Source organism: Aquarana catesbeiana, linkage group LG05 (assembly GCF_042186555.1).
Source record: "Aquarana catesbeiana isolate 2022-GZ linkage group LG05, ASM4218655v1, whole genome shotgun sequence".
NCBI lineage: Eukaryota > Metazoa > Chordata > Amphibia > Anura > Ranidae > Aquarana > Aquarana catesbeiana.
Genome location: NC_133328.1, coordinates 51,229,219 through 51,244,909, shown reverse-complemented (window position 1 = coordinate 51,244,909; position 15,691 = coordinate 51,229,219). Strand labels below are relative to the sequence as shown.

The following is a 15,691-nucleotide window of genomic DNA, read 5'->3' as shown; positions in this document are numbered from 1 at the left end:
TTTTGAGTATGGGGATAACCAGTGCATGTTTGAGCGGGGAAGGAAAGGTGCCGGAGCAGAGGGAGAGGTTGAAGATGTGGGTTAGGGAGTTGAGGATAGAGTGGGAAGGTGGTCGCAGTAATTGAGAGGGGACAGGGGACAGGTAGTGAGAGGAGAGGAGTTTATCAACTTCATCTGTGGTAACTGGGCAAAAGGAGGAGAGTATTGAGTGTGGTGTTGGACCCGATGTGTTGGGTAGGGGAGGAGTTTGACTGCTGGATATCTCCTTGCGAATTGTGTCGATTTTGCAATTAAAATGGGTGGCAATCTGTTGAGCGGTAAGCAAGTTGGTGGGTGGGGGCAGTGGGGGGTGAAGTAAGGAATTAAGGGTAGAAAAGAGTTGAGAACAAAAAGGTATGTGATCACTTATAAAAAAAAGGGAAAAAATTTGTATATAATGTATTTTTATATGTATACACAAATGTTTTGCATTTTATTTCTGTTTTAAACTGAATGGGTTGTTTTACAAGGTGAGGGGTTTACAAATCACTTTAACTAAATTCTCATATTCTTTAGGCCTCATGCACACAGGACATTTTTTTACTCCCCTGGATGCATTTTGCAAATGTGTCTAGGAGTGCTCAGACATTTCACAAAAATGCCAGTAAACTCAACTGCCTCTAAACTACTATAAATGACTGAATCTACATGTACACATAAGATAACATTGAGGAGAGTTCAGGGGCTGCTGAAAAAAACGCCAAACTGCTCCTAAACGCCCTTTTAGCAGCAGCAGTGTACATGAGGCCTTAGGCTTCTGGTACACTGTTGGCAGCTCCTAAATTGAGTTTAGAAGCTTTTGGCGTTTTATTTGCCAAAGCTACTGAACTCAATTCCATAAAGCCTATGTGTCCATGTACAAGTAGCGGGCACCGTACCAAGCTGGTCGCCACCGGATTGAATACTGACACAGGCAGAGAGGGAGAACGTGCCTGTCAGTGCCTCCGAGGGGGCATCTGCCTGCTCTGTTTGCTTACCCTGTGTCTCTATTGGCAGGAGGAGGGAGCCAATCAAGCAACAGCAGAAAAGAACCATGGGGCATGAAGTCCTATCACAAATGGCCTCACTGATTCTTAAAGAGGCGGGACTACAAATCCCAGCGGGCTCTGCAGCAGAGGGGGCTGGCAAAGGATTGCATTTTGGAAGGCTAGGGAGATCACAATGAGGCAAAGGAGGACACGGAGGTGTGAGGAGAGACTGCAGGCACCTGGGGAAGAACCATCCAGGGGCGGTTCCAGAGACGGTGGAAGTCAGGTGTCCTAGCAGAGAGAGACCTCCGTCGAACATCGCACGCTACCCGAGGGACGCCTCTGCAGCGTCGCTGACATCATTGAAGTCGGACGGCTCACTGATTCAGCAGACTGGTCACCATCTCTGCCTGCATGTGGTAAGGGAGAATCATTGGATCAGAGGGGCACTTACCCAAAGTAGATTCAGTTACAATTCACTAATACCACTCTCTGAACACTGTGCACAGACACCCTTTATCTGGATTGCTTAAAGGATTGCTACAGGTCAGAATCAGCTGTTTTGCTTGATTGTCGTCACTGCGTCACATTAAGGAATTCTTGTTTCTTTGAACTCCAACTGCCGGTGAAGACCAAAAAGCAAGGCCTTCCACTTTGAACATTGCCATTTAATGACTTCTTAAAGGGGACATGTTACTGGTATCTATGTTGTTTTGTCCCTCATTAGGATTTTAAGGTACTATAGGTCGGCCTGGAGTCCCTCTTTAGCAGTAGTATAACCTACAGCAATTAATAGCTTTCTTGAGGAATACATTTATTACTGTTTACTACTGTATACACTGGTATCATTTACTTGTTGTTGTTAATTGTTATTGAACTGCTTTAACCACCTCAATACACTTTCACTCCCTTCCTGCCCAGGCCATTTTTCAGTTTTCAGCGCTGTCACACTTTGAATGACAATTGCGCAGTCATGCAACACTGTACCCAAACACAATTTTTATCATTTTGTTCTCACAAATAGAGCTTCCTTTTGGTGGTATTTGATCACCGCTGGGGTTTTTTGATTTTTTACAAAAAAAAAAAAGACAGAAGATTTCTTAGTTTTTGTCAGTAAATTTAGTAAATAAGTAATTTTTCTCCGTCACTGATGTGCGCTGATGAGGCTGCACTGATGAGCACTGATAGGCTGCACTGATGGGCACTGATGAGGTGGCACTTATAGGCACTGATGAGGCAGCACTTATGGGCACTGATTAGGTGGCAGTGATGAGGAGGCACTAATATGCTGCACTTATCGGCACTGCTATGTGGCACTGATGGGTGCTGATAGACAGCACTGATAGGCGGCACTGATGGGTGGCACTGAAGGGCGGCACTGATGAGCAGCACTGATGGGCATTGGTGGGCAGCACTGATAGGTGGCACTAAAAGCCAGCAGTGACTGGCATCACTAATGGGCACTGATTGCTGGCACTGATGGACACTGATTGCTGGCACTGGTGGGCATGGATTGCGCTGTTCTGATGTCCCCTCTGTCTGTGTGTGAGGCGATGAGAGCTGATTACCGGCACTTCCTGTATTCACATGTGACCAGCTGTGATTGGACACAGCCGATCACATGGTTTAAGAGCCGCGTCAGTGCACGTGTCCTAGCAACAAGCCGCAATGCTGGCGCGCGGGAGCGCCTGTTCGGGTGCGCTGTCCTATGACGTCCACGCAGAACGAGAGCCGAACCGTCCCTCATTTGACGGTGGCGCGGGCAGCAAGTGGTTAAGGACCGTTTCAACCGAGTCTTGGCTATTTATCTAGAACTTGACTGACTAATATCCTTTTAAATCTGTTCTCTTGACGAAGTAAATCTGAGTTAGAACAGTTTGAACTAAGTCTGTGTGTCATTTATGGTGCTATTCCACTGGCCATCTTGCTGGGTGTGCCAGTTGGGGCTGAGACCATTCTTGGAGTTGAAGGGCAGAATAACGGACTAAACAAACAAGCGGCTCCTACGGGGGTAGCACTACATACACATAGGCTTTTAGCAGAGTTTAGGATCCGCTGCGTTTAGGTGAGGATAAACATTTTGACAGTGGGAAAACGCAAAACGTGGCAAAAACACAGTTTGCGTGTTTCAGTCGTGAACTGCCAATGTACATGAAGCCTAAGAGTCTAAAGAGGGGATAGAAACCCATCAAGAGAAAAAAGGGAAGAAGAAAGGCAACAGGAAGACAAGACAAAGGCAAGATAAGAGAGTGAAGGGAGGAGTAGGGACTCGGGACCATTGGAGACACCAGTTAGAGCCAACCCACGCTCGTCAGGGGGAGGTCAGGGAAGGCAAATGCCAACAATGGTTCGCAATTTTTCAAGAACTTGGCGTGAGAGTCATTAAGAATACTAGACATTTGTTTATTAAGCATCATAGCCTTCAAACGGTCTCTCATTCCCTGAAAGGGGACCGTAGGTTTCTTCCAGGCTTGAGAAATCGTCCTCTTAGCTGCTATAAACAAGTAGGAAGCCAATTTTTGTTGACAAGCAAATAAACCCAGGATGGAGCAATGTAGCAAAGCAAATTTAGCCTCCTTTTGGATGTTCAGGTGGAGCAGGGTATACAGCAGGCCAAACACTTGCGACCATATCAATTCATTTTTAAGGCCTGTTCACACTTCTTGTATGCTAAACACTCCATTTTAGCATGTGAGTTGGTGTCAGTTTTGCTGGTCGCTGCACATGGTGTGAACAATCCCTTAACCAGTTTGGCCCCAGCACAATTTTTTGCATACATGTAAAAATCCTAATTTTTGTCAATAAAATGAATGAAACCTCCAGAACATTATATATTTTCTGAAAGCATTGTAACCCTTTTATTGTAGAATAAAAAGGTGATAATTGCAAATTTTTGTTTCACCCTGCTACGGGGGTTTTCGGCAAGTTTTTTCTTTTATTTTAATATATTAAATTATATATATATATATATATATATATATATATATATATATATATATATATATAACTTTTTTCCTTTTCTTTTTATTTTTTTTACTTGATTGATATCACAAGTGATTAATAAATTCCTATATGATAGCATTAGGCAGGTGACAGGTACTCTTTATGGAGACATTAGGACTCATTGAATAGCCCTTTGAACACTTAGGGGGTACTTGAGGTTCATAGGACAATTTAGCAGAGGAGGGCATGGAGGAGGAGGAGGGGGTAGAGCTGACAAATCTCGCATCATCACCAGCTGTATGGAGATGTCGGGGCACAACAACCTGCAGCACTGAGCCCTGTCCTGCATCCTTCCCAGTTGCAAGCAGAGTTACCCTGTGTGCTGTGAATGAAACACATCATCCCTGCCCGTGCTTGCTGGACCACGTGTCAGCAGTAATGTGGACTTTGCGGCTGACTGCCTTGCCCAATGATGCCACAATATTGCCTTCCACGTGATGGTAGACACCTGGAATGGACTTACGTGAAAAGAAATAATGACTGGGAATCTGCCATTGTGGTACAGCATATTCTGCAAATTCACAGAAGGGGGCAGAATCCACCAGGCGAAAAGGCAGAAGTTGTAGAGCCAGCAGCTTTGACAAGCTTGCATTTAGACGCTGGGAATGTAGGTGGCAGGGACTGTATTTTTTTCCGCTGCAGCAGATGGGGCAGAGAAATTTGCCGGCTATAGTTTACAGCTGGTGGTGTGCTGCTGGCAGATATGCTACAAGGACCTGGGACACCCTGCCCTATACTATCATCCCGGTCAGTGGAGGCTGCTGAGAGGTCATGAGGTATAGCAGGGACAGACTGAGGTGAGTAAGGAGGTGAGTAAGGAGGAAGGACAGATTTGTGCCCCTTTTGTGTGGCTTTTAGGTGCTTTTGCCAATGGGCTGAGTGCTGGGAGGTTAAATGCCTTGTCAAGCATGTGGTACCCAAATGGTTGGTGTGTTTGCCATGCTTGATGTGCTTGAGACAAAGTTTGCAAATAGTAACAGTGAGATCGGCTGCACATGTACTAAAAAAGGCCCAGACAGCTGAGCTGTGGGAAGTGGGCGGGGAGATACGGCATTAAACTTGCAGTAACGCACAGAACTATATGGCGTTTAACTTGCAGTAACGCAATTAAATATATGGCGGTAAACTTGCAGTAACGCAATGAAATATACAGCGTTAATCTTGCAGTAATGCACAGAACTATATGGCGTTAAACTTGCAGTAGAGCTGCATGATTAATCACCAAGAATTGTTATAGCGATCTTGACTAAAGCGTTTCCTGATTCTTTCTATGCAAAGAATTCTCTCTGCTCTTCTGAAGCCATAGCGGTCAAAAGAAAGGAAGGAAAAAATCGGGCAGTCTGCCAAGAATCAAAGCATTCTTTATCAGTTGAACTTAAGTATAAACATTGTAACAATTTGTCAATGGAATAGACTTCATGTGTAAGTGAAAAAAGTTTAACCACTTAAACACTAAACTTTTTTCTGACATTTGTTGGTTTTAAGTTAAAATCATTTTTTTTTTCTAAAAAATTACTTAGAACCCCCAAACATTATATATATATTTTTAGTAGACATCCTAGAGAATAAAATGGTGGTTGTTGCAATATTTTATGTCACACAGTATTTGCGCAGCGGTCTTTCAAATGCAATTTAATTTGGAAAAAATTACTTTAATGAATTTAAAAAAAAAAAAAAAAAAAACCTAACCAGTAAAGTTAGACCATTTTTTTGTATAATGTGAAAGATTTTACGTTGCAAGAATCGTGATCTTTTTATTCTAAGCAAAAAAATTGTGATTCTCATTTTGGCCAGAATCGTGCAGCTCTAACTTGCAGTAACGCACTGAACTGTACAGTGTTAAACACTGCAGTAACGCCTAGAAATGTACTGCATTAAAAGGCACACAACACACTGAAATATACGGCATTAAACTTTCATTAATGCAACTGAAATACACTGCGTTAAGCGTGTGCTAACACACAGAAATGTACTGCGCTAAAGGGCACGTAACGCACTGAAATATATGGCGTTAAACTTGCAGTAACGCAATAAAATATACTGTGTTAAACGGTCAATACACTCACTGACTGAACTATCCCTACATTCACACTAATGTGAAGATGAATGGTCGCACTACACTCACACTGAACTATCCCTAGATTCACACTAAACTGATATTCTACACTGACAATAGAATCAGAATAGCACACTATAGCACACTGTCTAATAGCATTGAACAGAGCCCTGTTCTATCTGTCTCCATGGCACTATCACACTACAAATGCCCACTATGCAAAGAATACTTTTATAGTGTGGGGCGGGATAAGGAGCAATGTGTCATGATTGGATACAGTCATCATGACAGCGTCCAATCAGGACCTGATTGGGCAAAGCTTTCATTGCTTTAGCCAATCAGGGCTTTCAATGCACTGTGAGGCGGTGCAGTGCATTGTGGTCATTCGGCAGCTGAACAAACGGTGGTCGAACGACCCGATAATTCAGCGACTCATGCTCAGCCGAACCATTCGCCCATCCCTAATTACAACACATTCTTTTTTCAGTACTGTAAAAATCTATGAATCCACAGTTATTTTACACAAGGCTTGTACCAGCATTGTACAAGCTACAGTTGTTCAGGCTGAAAAAAGACTTAGGAAAAAATATATAAAAGGTGGTGCTATGCATATACAAGTGAATATACAGTATATATCATAAAACAGTGTTGCGTGACAGAGTAATAATCAGTCAAGCTTTAACATTGCTGAAAACTGAAAATTGGGCTGGTAACGAAGGGGTAATACAGGCCGGTACTCAAGTGATTGAAGCCAGCCTTGGAGTATTAAGACAAGACACAAACTGCATTTCTTTATTTTTACAGACTATGCAAAGACCAGAAAGAATTATTATTGTTTATATAGTGGCACCATAGTGGTGAGTTTTACAATTGGGATTTACTACAAAGGTTTATTATCATGGTGCAATCTCTATTCTTGCCACCTAAGCTTTTCTCCTGTCTTTTAAGACGTTTTCTAGCTTTTTTGTACTACGTATTTATAACTATATAAAATTATTATTTTTTTCATTTTATTAACTAGAGGATTAGGTTTTTGTAGGATGGCTTGTGGCAGTTTGTCATTTTTCTTACTTTTCTTTTGCATTCATATGCATTTTTTTTATTTTAACTATTTTTGCACTTGTTTTTAGTCCCTATTTACTTTTTGCATCTGTGTATGCAAGTCTCTAAACTGTCTATCAGTTTTCATTATTTCTATATCACATGTGAAGTTCCTGACTGTGGTTGCTTTTCAGGGGGCTTGGACTATGCTACACAGTGCACTTTTTCAATGATCTGTCTCTTTACATTTTTTGAGTGGTTTACCTACATCAATATTTACCTACATCAGGCAGCTGATGATGGTATTTATTTTGCCACCAGCAGACCCTCATCTCCATGATTAAGCCTGGAAGGCAGGGTGAAACATGTTGGAGCTGTGGTCTGGATGAATCGAGCTGGGGCTGGTTTTACCTGCTAGCCACTTGGCCCGGGTTGGTAGGTGTGCGGCGGCCGGGCTATCTCTTCCTATTTTTGCAGTATGCTTTAGGTCTAGACCAGGGGTCCCCAAACTATGGCCCTCCAGTTGTTCAGGAACTATAATTCCCATCATGGCTAATCATGTCTGTGAATGTCAGAGTTTTGCAATGCCTCATGGGACTTGTAGTTCCGCAACAGCTGGAGGGCCGTAGTTTGAAGATCCCTGATCTAGACAGACCTCTCCTCAGCTTGCACCCTCTCTAGCCAGCGGCATCCAACTCATCGGACCTGGACAGCCTGAGTGGGGACACTTGAGCATTTACAGTGCCTTGAAAAAAGTATTCATATCCCTTGAAATTTTCCACATTTACAACCAAAATGTTTTCATGTGAAAAGTGTGGTGTACATTTGTATTCAGCCTCCTTTACTTCGATGCCCCTAACTAAAATCAAGTGGAACCAATTGCCTTCAGAAGTCACCTAGTTAGTAAACAGAGTTCATCTGTGTGTAATTTAATCTTAGTATAAATACAGCTGTTCTGTGAAGCCCTCAGAGGTTTGTTAGAGAACCTTAGTGAACAAATAGCATCAAGAAGGCCAAGGAACATACCAGGCAGGCCAGGGATAAAGTTGCAGAGAAGTTTAAAGCAGGGTTACCTTATAAAAAAACATCCCAAGCTTTGAACATCTCACAGTGCACTGTTCTAGCCATCATCCAAAAATGGAAAGAGTATGGCACAACCGCAAACCTACCAAGACATGGCCATCCACCTAAACTGACAGGCCGGGCAAGGAGAGCATTAATCAGAGAAGCAGCCAAGAGGCCCATGGTAACTCTGGAGGATCTGGGAGAATCTGTCCACAGGACAACTATTAGTCGTGCACTCCACAAATCTGGCCTTTATGGAAGAGTGGCAAGAAGAAAGCCATTGTTGGAAAAAAGCCATAAGAAGTCCTGTTTGCAGTTTGTGAGTAGCCATGTGGGGGATACAGTAAACATGTGGAAGAACATGCTCTGGTCAGTTGAGACCAAAATTTATTTTTTTTGCCTAAATGCAAAATGCTATGTGTGGCAGAAAACTAACACTGCACATCATCCTGAACACACCATCCCCACCGTGAAACATGGTGGTGGCAGCATCATGTTGTGGGGATACTTTTCTTCAGCAGGAACAGGGAAGCTGGTCATAGTTGATGGGAAGATGGATGGAGCCAAATACAGGACAATCTTAGAAGAAAACCTGTTAAAGTCTGCAAAAGGCTTGAGACTGTGGCGGAGGTTCACCTTAAAGCAGGACAAGGACCCTAAACATACAGCCAGAGCTACAATGGAATGGTTTAGATCAAAGCATATTCATGTGTTAGAATGGCCCAGTCAAAGTCCAGACTTAAATCCAATTGAGAATCTGTGGTAAGACTTGAAAATTGCTGTTGACAGACGCTCGCCATCCAATCTGACAGAGCTTCAGCTATTTTGCAAAGAAGAATGGGCAAAAATGTCACTCTCTAGATGTGCAAAGCTGGTAGCGACATCCCCAAAAAAACTTGCAGCTGTAATTGCAGTGAAAGGTGGTTCTACAAAGTATTGATTTAGGGGGGCTGAATACAAATGCATGCCTCACATTTCTCATATTTATTTGTAAAACATTTAGAAAACCATTAATCATTTTCCTTCCACTTCACAATTATGTGCCACTTTGTGTTGATCTATCACATAAAATCCCAATAAAATGCATTTACATTTTTGGTTGTAACATGACAAAATGTGAAAAATTAAAAAGGGGTATGAATACTTTAAGGCACTGTACCATAAGGCACATAGGGTATACTGGCAGCATTAATGATTGAGGTAGGCATACACGCCAGTACATGAACCAGCCCTTCTTTGCCCAAATTGGACTCTAAAGAAGGTGCATTTTAACAGAAAGGGTTGCTGGATATGGCTTGTTAAATCAGTGCATCTTTGTAAAAAAAAGCAGTAGTACTGTTGCATATAAGTGAAAAATGCAGAAGTCAGCACTCACAATCACATGCCAAAGTAAGGCGTAATGTCAGAGAAGCGTCTTCTTGTGCAGAATTCATTCTGTGGGTCGTCAAAACATTATTGCTCCAGGGATAAAGCTGAAATGCCTTGTTCTCAATTTGCAGCTCTTGCAAGAAATGTCAGGAGATATTTACTTCTAGAAACAATTCTAGTCCTACCTTCCTGTCACCTTGTCCTGGTACCAATCACTTCTGTCTGTCAAACAGGAAAATAATCAATAAGTCGTTTTGAGGTGGGTAGGCTCCAATCTGTCCATTTTACAATCCATTTCTGTAATGTCCATGATGTTAGAAGATCTTCGTTTTGTTTGAATTTTAATGTCCAATTAAAAAAAAAAAATCCGGACAAGGGTTTAACTAGAATTTCAGCCAGAACTTTTTTTTTTTTGCATAGAAAGCGGAAGGGTTAAGTCTTTCTGCTCTTTTTTTTCACAACTATCTTTTTCTACTTTAGTGAGATTTCCCCTCACTTCCTATCCTGGTCACCACACAGGAAGTCAGGGGAATCTTCTCAATGTGGACATTGCAAGCATTTAAAGAACTGACAGATGTCCTACCCTTCTCCATTTTACCAAAATGTGCTTTAATGCCTATCTTGTCCTCCGTCTGACATAGTTTCCTTCCTTCCTCACTCTGTCCAAAGCGGAAAATGTTCTTTTTAAAGTATAACTTTTTTTGGTTTCTTTTTTACTTTTGTAAAGAGGAGAGGGATTAGAACACCTGTCAGGTTTTTTATTATCCCCCCCTCCCCCGGGATATTCACTTGCTCGCTTGTCCTGTTTACGGTTATCATCGCAAATGAAGGAAAATCTCAAATTTTGGGTTCTCGTCAGAACCAGAATGGAGGGGGGGGGGGGGGGCAATCCTATAATTAGCTAGGATGACCCTGGTCACAGCCGAGGATTCCCTCACTTTGGAGGGAATTCCTCTTGCTTCCTGTTTTGGCTAACTAACAGGAAGTGAGTGTAAGCCTCAATTTTTTTTTTTGCTTCAATAATTGTTATTCAATTATATAATTGAAACAAAGTAACACAAAAAAAGCACCTAGTCCACCAACGCAGGGGCTAGGACTGGGGACATCAGTAAAAACATACATACACAGCATGAATTAAGGAGGAGCAACGTCCTCCACAGACAGTCTTAAGCTAGTTTTCAAGTCGGAAAAAGCCACCCCTCTTCCACTCCCCATGGCTGTCCGAACATACATCTAGCAATGTGACGACTGCTTTGACGGATAGCACTTTTCTTCTCCATGCACTTGCCTGGAACATTTTAGCGGACATTCCTACCCATCCTTTCCTTCTTAGATCTTTGTCCTAGACAAGTGTGTGGAGAAAAGGGCCACCTGTCATAATTTTCGTGCTGCATAGGTGAATGACGTATTCATGAGATCCTGAAGACTCCTAGGATATCGGTGTCATCAATCCCAAGAGCCTTCGGCCACCCTAAGCTTCTACTATTGTTATTACTGCACAGGCGCAAGAGGTGCATGCTGGGTAGCCATCCTGGAAGTGACTCCAGATGCCCACACATGCAATGGCTGCCACCAGAACTTCTGCAGAAGAGAATAAGCTACAGATCTGGAAAATTAAAGTATAACTAAAGGCAAAACTTTTTTTTTTGGTTTTGGCTAGAGTGGAGAGGAATTAGGACGCTTGTAAGTTTTCACTGTTGTCTATGCTCCCTTTTGGGAGATTTGCCCCCTCTATTTGACCTGTTTACCATTATCATTGAAAGTGAAAGAAAAAGTAAAAGAAAATCCCACATTTTTTGTTGTCCCCAAAAAAGTAATAAAGGGAAATCTTCCAATGGGGACCCTAGTTCTGGTGACCTGGTTGATCTCCAAGGAATTCCCTAATTTGCATGGATTTCCTATTAGTTTCTGTATGGCTATTGGACAGGAAGTGAGGGAAAAGCTCCGCAATTGGACACAGATGATGAAAAAAAAATTTGACAGGGGTTATAAAGCTTCCTTGCTTTATCAAAAATGAACTTCCTTTGCCTATGTTTCTACTTTAATATTACACGGATGTATACGAGAATTTCCAAATTAGATGCAGCAATTATTAAAGAGGAGTTCCCATTTAAAAAAAAAAAAAATTAAAAGTCAGCAGCTACAAATACTGCAGCTGCTGACTTTTAATAATCAGACACTTACCTGTCTCACGGTCCAGCGATGCGGGGGAATGAAGCCCCGCTCGTCTCCCCCTCTGTTCAGCGGCGCCGGCATTGCAACTGTGGGCGCCCGGCTGTGGCTTCACAGCCTGGCACCCACTGCGCATGCGCGAGCGGCGCCACGCACCGTGATTGTCCGCGCAGTCATCTGGGACTTGTGACGTGTCCCAGATGATTGACAAGAGGGAGGGGGCAGAGCTGAGCCCTTCCTGCACCGAGGGGAAGTGATGTCACAAGCCCAGGCACTGAAGGAGGCAGACTACGAGGGACCCCCTAGCAACAGCCATTTAGAGGTGAGTAAAAAAAAATGTTTTTTCCAAATATTTTTTTTTTTTAGGCACATTCATGAATTTTTTTTTTTTTTAGGCACATTCATGAATTTTTTTTTTGTAGGTGGAACACCACTTTAAGAATCACAAGGATGTTTTTATTAACATTTGGGTTTGGCAACTGTAGCTCCTCTTAAACAATTAAGGGTTCATTTTAATATATAGACAACAACAGTGGCCTAGTAGTTAGTACCTATGATTTGCAGCAATGGGGTCCCCAGTGTGAATTTTGGCCATGACACTACCCGCATGGAGTTTGCAAGATCTCCCTGTGCTCATGTAGGGGTACTCTGGTTTCCTTCCACACTCCAAAAATATGCTGCTAGGTTAATTGGCCCAATTTGCACTAGTATGTGTACACAAATTGGCTATGCACTTTTGTTATCACACTCTGCATGCTGGTCCCAACCTCAAGCAATTGTAAACGGTTGAGAAAAGACCTGGAGACCTACCTCATCAGGTAAGCCTTTCCAGCATATCAGACATAGTGCTCAGTGTGCTGGCCTATACAATCGCCGAGGGTTAGACCCAACTGAATGGTTGTCACACGCACATATACTATATAACAAGTAAGGGCTCATTCATAACACTACTATGTTTTAGTGTGCAATAAAAGGCAACTTTCAATATAAATACCCCAAACCTGTTGCAAGAGGCAGTTTAGAATGGTGATACAGCAAGAACACTGTAGTGTGAATTACCAACAAATGGGCGGCTGTACGGGGTGGTCTCTTTTTCTAATCATCAAAATGTTCAGCAAAGCAACATTATGCACAATAGCTTAGCAACCTAAACACATATGCTTTGAGAGGCGATCCGTCGCATTTGTAATAAACCAAGATAAATTTATCATTCCAAGTAAGCAACACTTGTTGATTGTAACTCAAATACAAATAAATAAAAAAGGGAAAAGCCAAAATGTACATGCAGTATACATATAACACTTGACAATTCAGAAATACAGATACAGAATTCCTCTCCCTTTCTCCAGCGGCTATCAGTGATCTGGACAGTCTGGCGCAATGCAATTGGGTTAAGTGTTGAGATTTTAAGCTTTAGGCTTTCTAAATATAGATGAGATTTTAAACCACACGTTGAATAATGATTTTACAACCTGCGTGTACAAACTGGACTAAACACCATCAAACCTACCACATTAAAAAATAAATAAATAAATGTAATAAAACATAAAAAAAACTAGCTGATCAAATTCACCAAAAACTTGTAACAAATAGTTTTTCTTAAAAAACAAATAAAATAATATAACATGTTTACATTTCTGTATTTCATTGCGTGCAGTTTTACTTTTACTTTAATTGTTCAAACTGTACTGCACTGTAACTACAAAAAAGTTAGGCATGTATAAATTGAAAAAAAAAAAAAATGTTATATATATATATATATATATATATATATATATATATATATATGAATTTTATACTGTATTTAAACTACTGCATGTAACTATATTATCTATAATTATGTTATTTATTATATATGAATATATACGGTATCTCAAGTCTTAAATATTTTTTCAAACATAAATGTTCTGCTATGTTGTCTGACACATAGCAATGCAATAAAAAGGTTATTAATATAAATTAATACAATATAAATTAAAAAAACTAGTAAACAATAACACAAAAAGATGTAGCTTTGCTTACCCAGGACACATTTTTACCCTTGGGAGCCTTTAGCATGGCAGCATGCACAGATAAAAAGATTAATAACAGCCCCACCAGCATGGGAAGTCCAAGGTCCTTTATTGCCCCAAAATATAAATTCCTTTTGCTTCGTCAATACCAGCATATTAAATGGTACATGAGATGGGAACAAAACCAACCCATCAATGGCCTCAATATTCCATCCAGTAAAGTAAAAAAATAAATCAAAAAATATTTTCAGGATCCATTCACGTCAACTCAACACCAGAGTTCATGGTTCTCATGAAGATCCGTCAACACCAAAACCCAAAAATTTGTAGAAGGTAGAAAAAGAGACCGCAGGCTGTGACCAGGATAAAAAAAAAAAAAAAAGTCTAATGTCACAAATGCAGAGGCCAGAATGCTCTGGAACAGACCTGCTGATTACTCACTGAGGTTTAATAAAAGCTTTGAGGCTGGAGCTTATGCGAGAGAATTAAGACATAAATACTAGAGATGCTGCTACCATTCAGAAGACCTTGAAAGTTGCACGGTGATGCTATCTTCCCAGAGGCATTTGGTGGCTCTATGGAGGTTGTTTTTTTTTTTTTTTTTTCTTTTTTTTTCCTTCTTCCTTCTAACCTCAGGACTAAATATAGGGGGAAACAAGAGTCTGGTCTTGCTGAAATAAATAATGCATACAAAACAGGTAGAGATTATACCGTTGCCTCCAGACAGGCCCCCTTTCCAGAATGCTGCCTCTGCTGCAACTGAGACTCACAGAGCACCTGTTGTTGATTTAAGTCCACAATGGGATTCCTGTAACCTGACAACCAATAAGGTTGGTCTGAAAGGTAAGAAAAACAAGGGCAGTGGGCGTAAAGAGAAAGCCGGAATCACTGATCTGTCTTGTGCAGCAGTTTATCCCCCTCTTTGTCCAGCCCCCTTACTTTTACTGCGCTCCCTGTCAATCTAGATTAGCAGAGCAGATCCAGGCTAAATTTTGCAACTATCACAAGTGATTAGTGTGAGTTGATTGAAATCGGATCATACATCTCACTCGCCGAGGCCGCTACTAACGTGGAAGGCAAACCGCCGCTTTTCCTGTGTCGATTAAAAAGTATGGCAACATATACATTGTATATATACTGTATACCATGTGTACAGTACTGTATACAATACCATATTATGTAAGAATATATATGTATATACAAATATATGTGTGTATCTATTTTTTAAAATATATATATATATATATATATATATATATATATATATATATATATATATATATATATATGTTTTTTTTTTTTAATCTCTTATTGCCTAGAAATCAGATCATACATCTCATGCTTTTCCTGCATCGATTAAAAAGTATGTCAACATATACTTTGTATTTTTTTTTTTTTTTCTTTCTTTCTGACATGTTGGTGTTATATCTTCCAAACTGTGTCTGTCTTCATTTCAGACTGCAAAGCAACAAAATGTGTTTATTTTGTCCCTCTTAGCTCCCTCACATGACGTCACAAGGGGCGGGCTCTCTGGGTGACATCACCGGATGATCATTTGGGTAGTTTCTGCTGGCATTATGATTATGGAAATAGTAAACACAGTTGATTGATAATAAATGGCTTCAGCCAAACACTAATCATGAGTGAAAGAAAAGTTTTTGTGTTATCATTCATATTCTCTGAAAAATGGCCAATAAATCATAAATTCTGCCAGGCTATGTAAACTTTTGAGCACAACTATATATATTTTTTACCAGAGACCCTAGAGAATAAAATGACAGTCGTTGCAATATTTAATGTCACACTGTATTTGCACAACAGATTTTCAAAAGCAATTTTTGGGGAAAAATACACTTAATGAATTAAAAAGAAAACTAATTAGTAAAGATAGCCTAATTTTTTTGTATAATGTGAAAGATGATGTTACGCTGAGAATCGTGATCTTTATTCTAAGCAAAAAAATTGTG

The 15,691-nt window shown here is 40.8% G+C and overlaps 1 protein-coding gene across 6 annotated transcripts in view; it reads right to left on the bottom strand.

Moving 5' to 3' along the window:
- CACNB2 (calcium voltage-gated channel auxiliary subunit beta 2) overlaps positions 1–15,691 on the bottom strand; it is a 426,586-nt gene that overhangs the window by 238,718 nt on the left and 172,177 nt on the right. Inside the window, exon 1 of one of the 6 annotated variants that reach the window (XM_073629734.1) lies at positions 13,735–14,951. The exons of the other annotated variants lie outside the window; for them this stretch is intronic. Coding sequence (XP_073485835.1) covers positions 13,735–13,815 — 81 coding nt within the window. The 5' untranslated portion in view covers positions 13,816–14,951. Of the gene's footprint in view, positions 1–13,734; positions 14,952–15,691 lie in introns of those variants that run through there. 6 annotated transcript variants of the gene reach the window in all.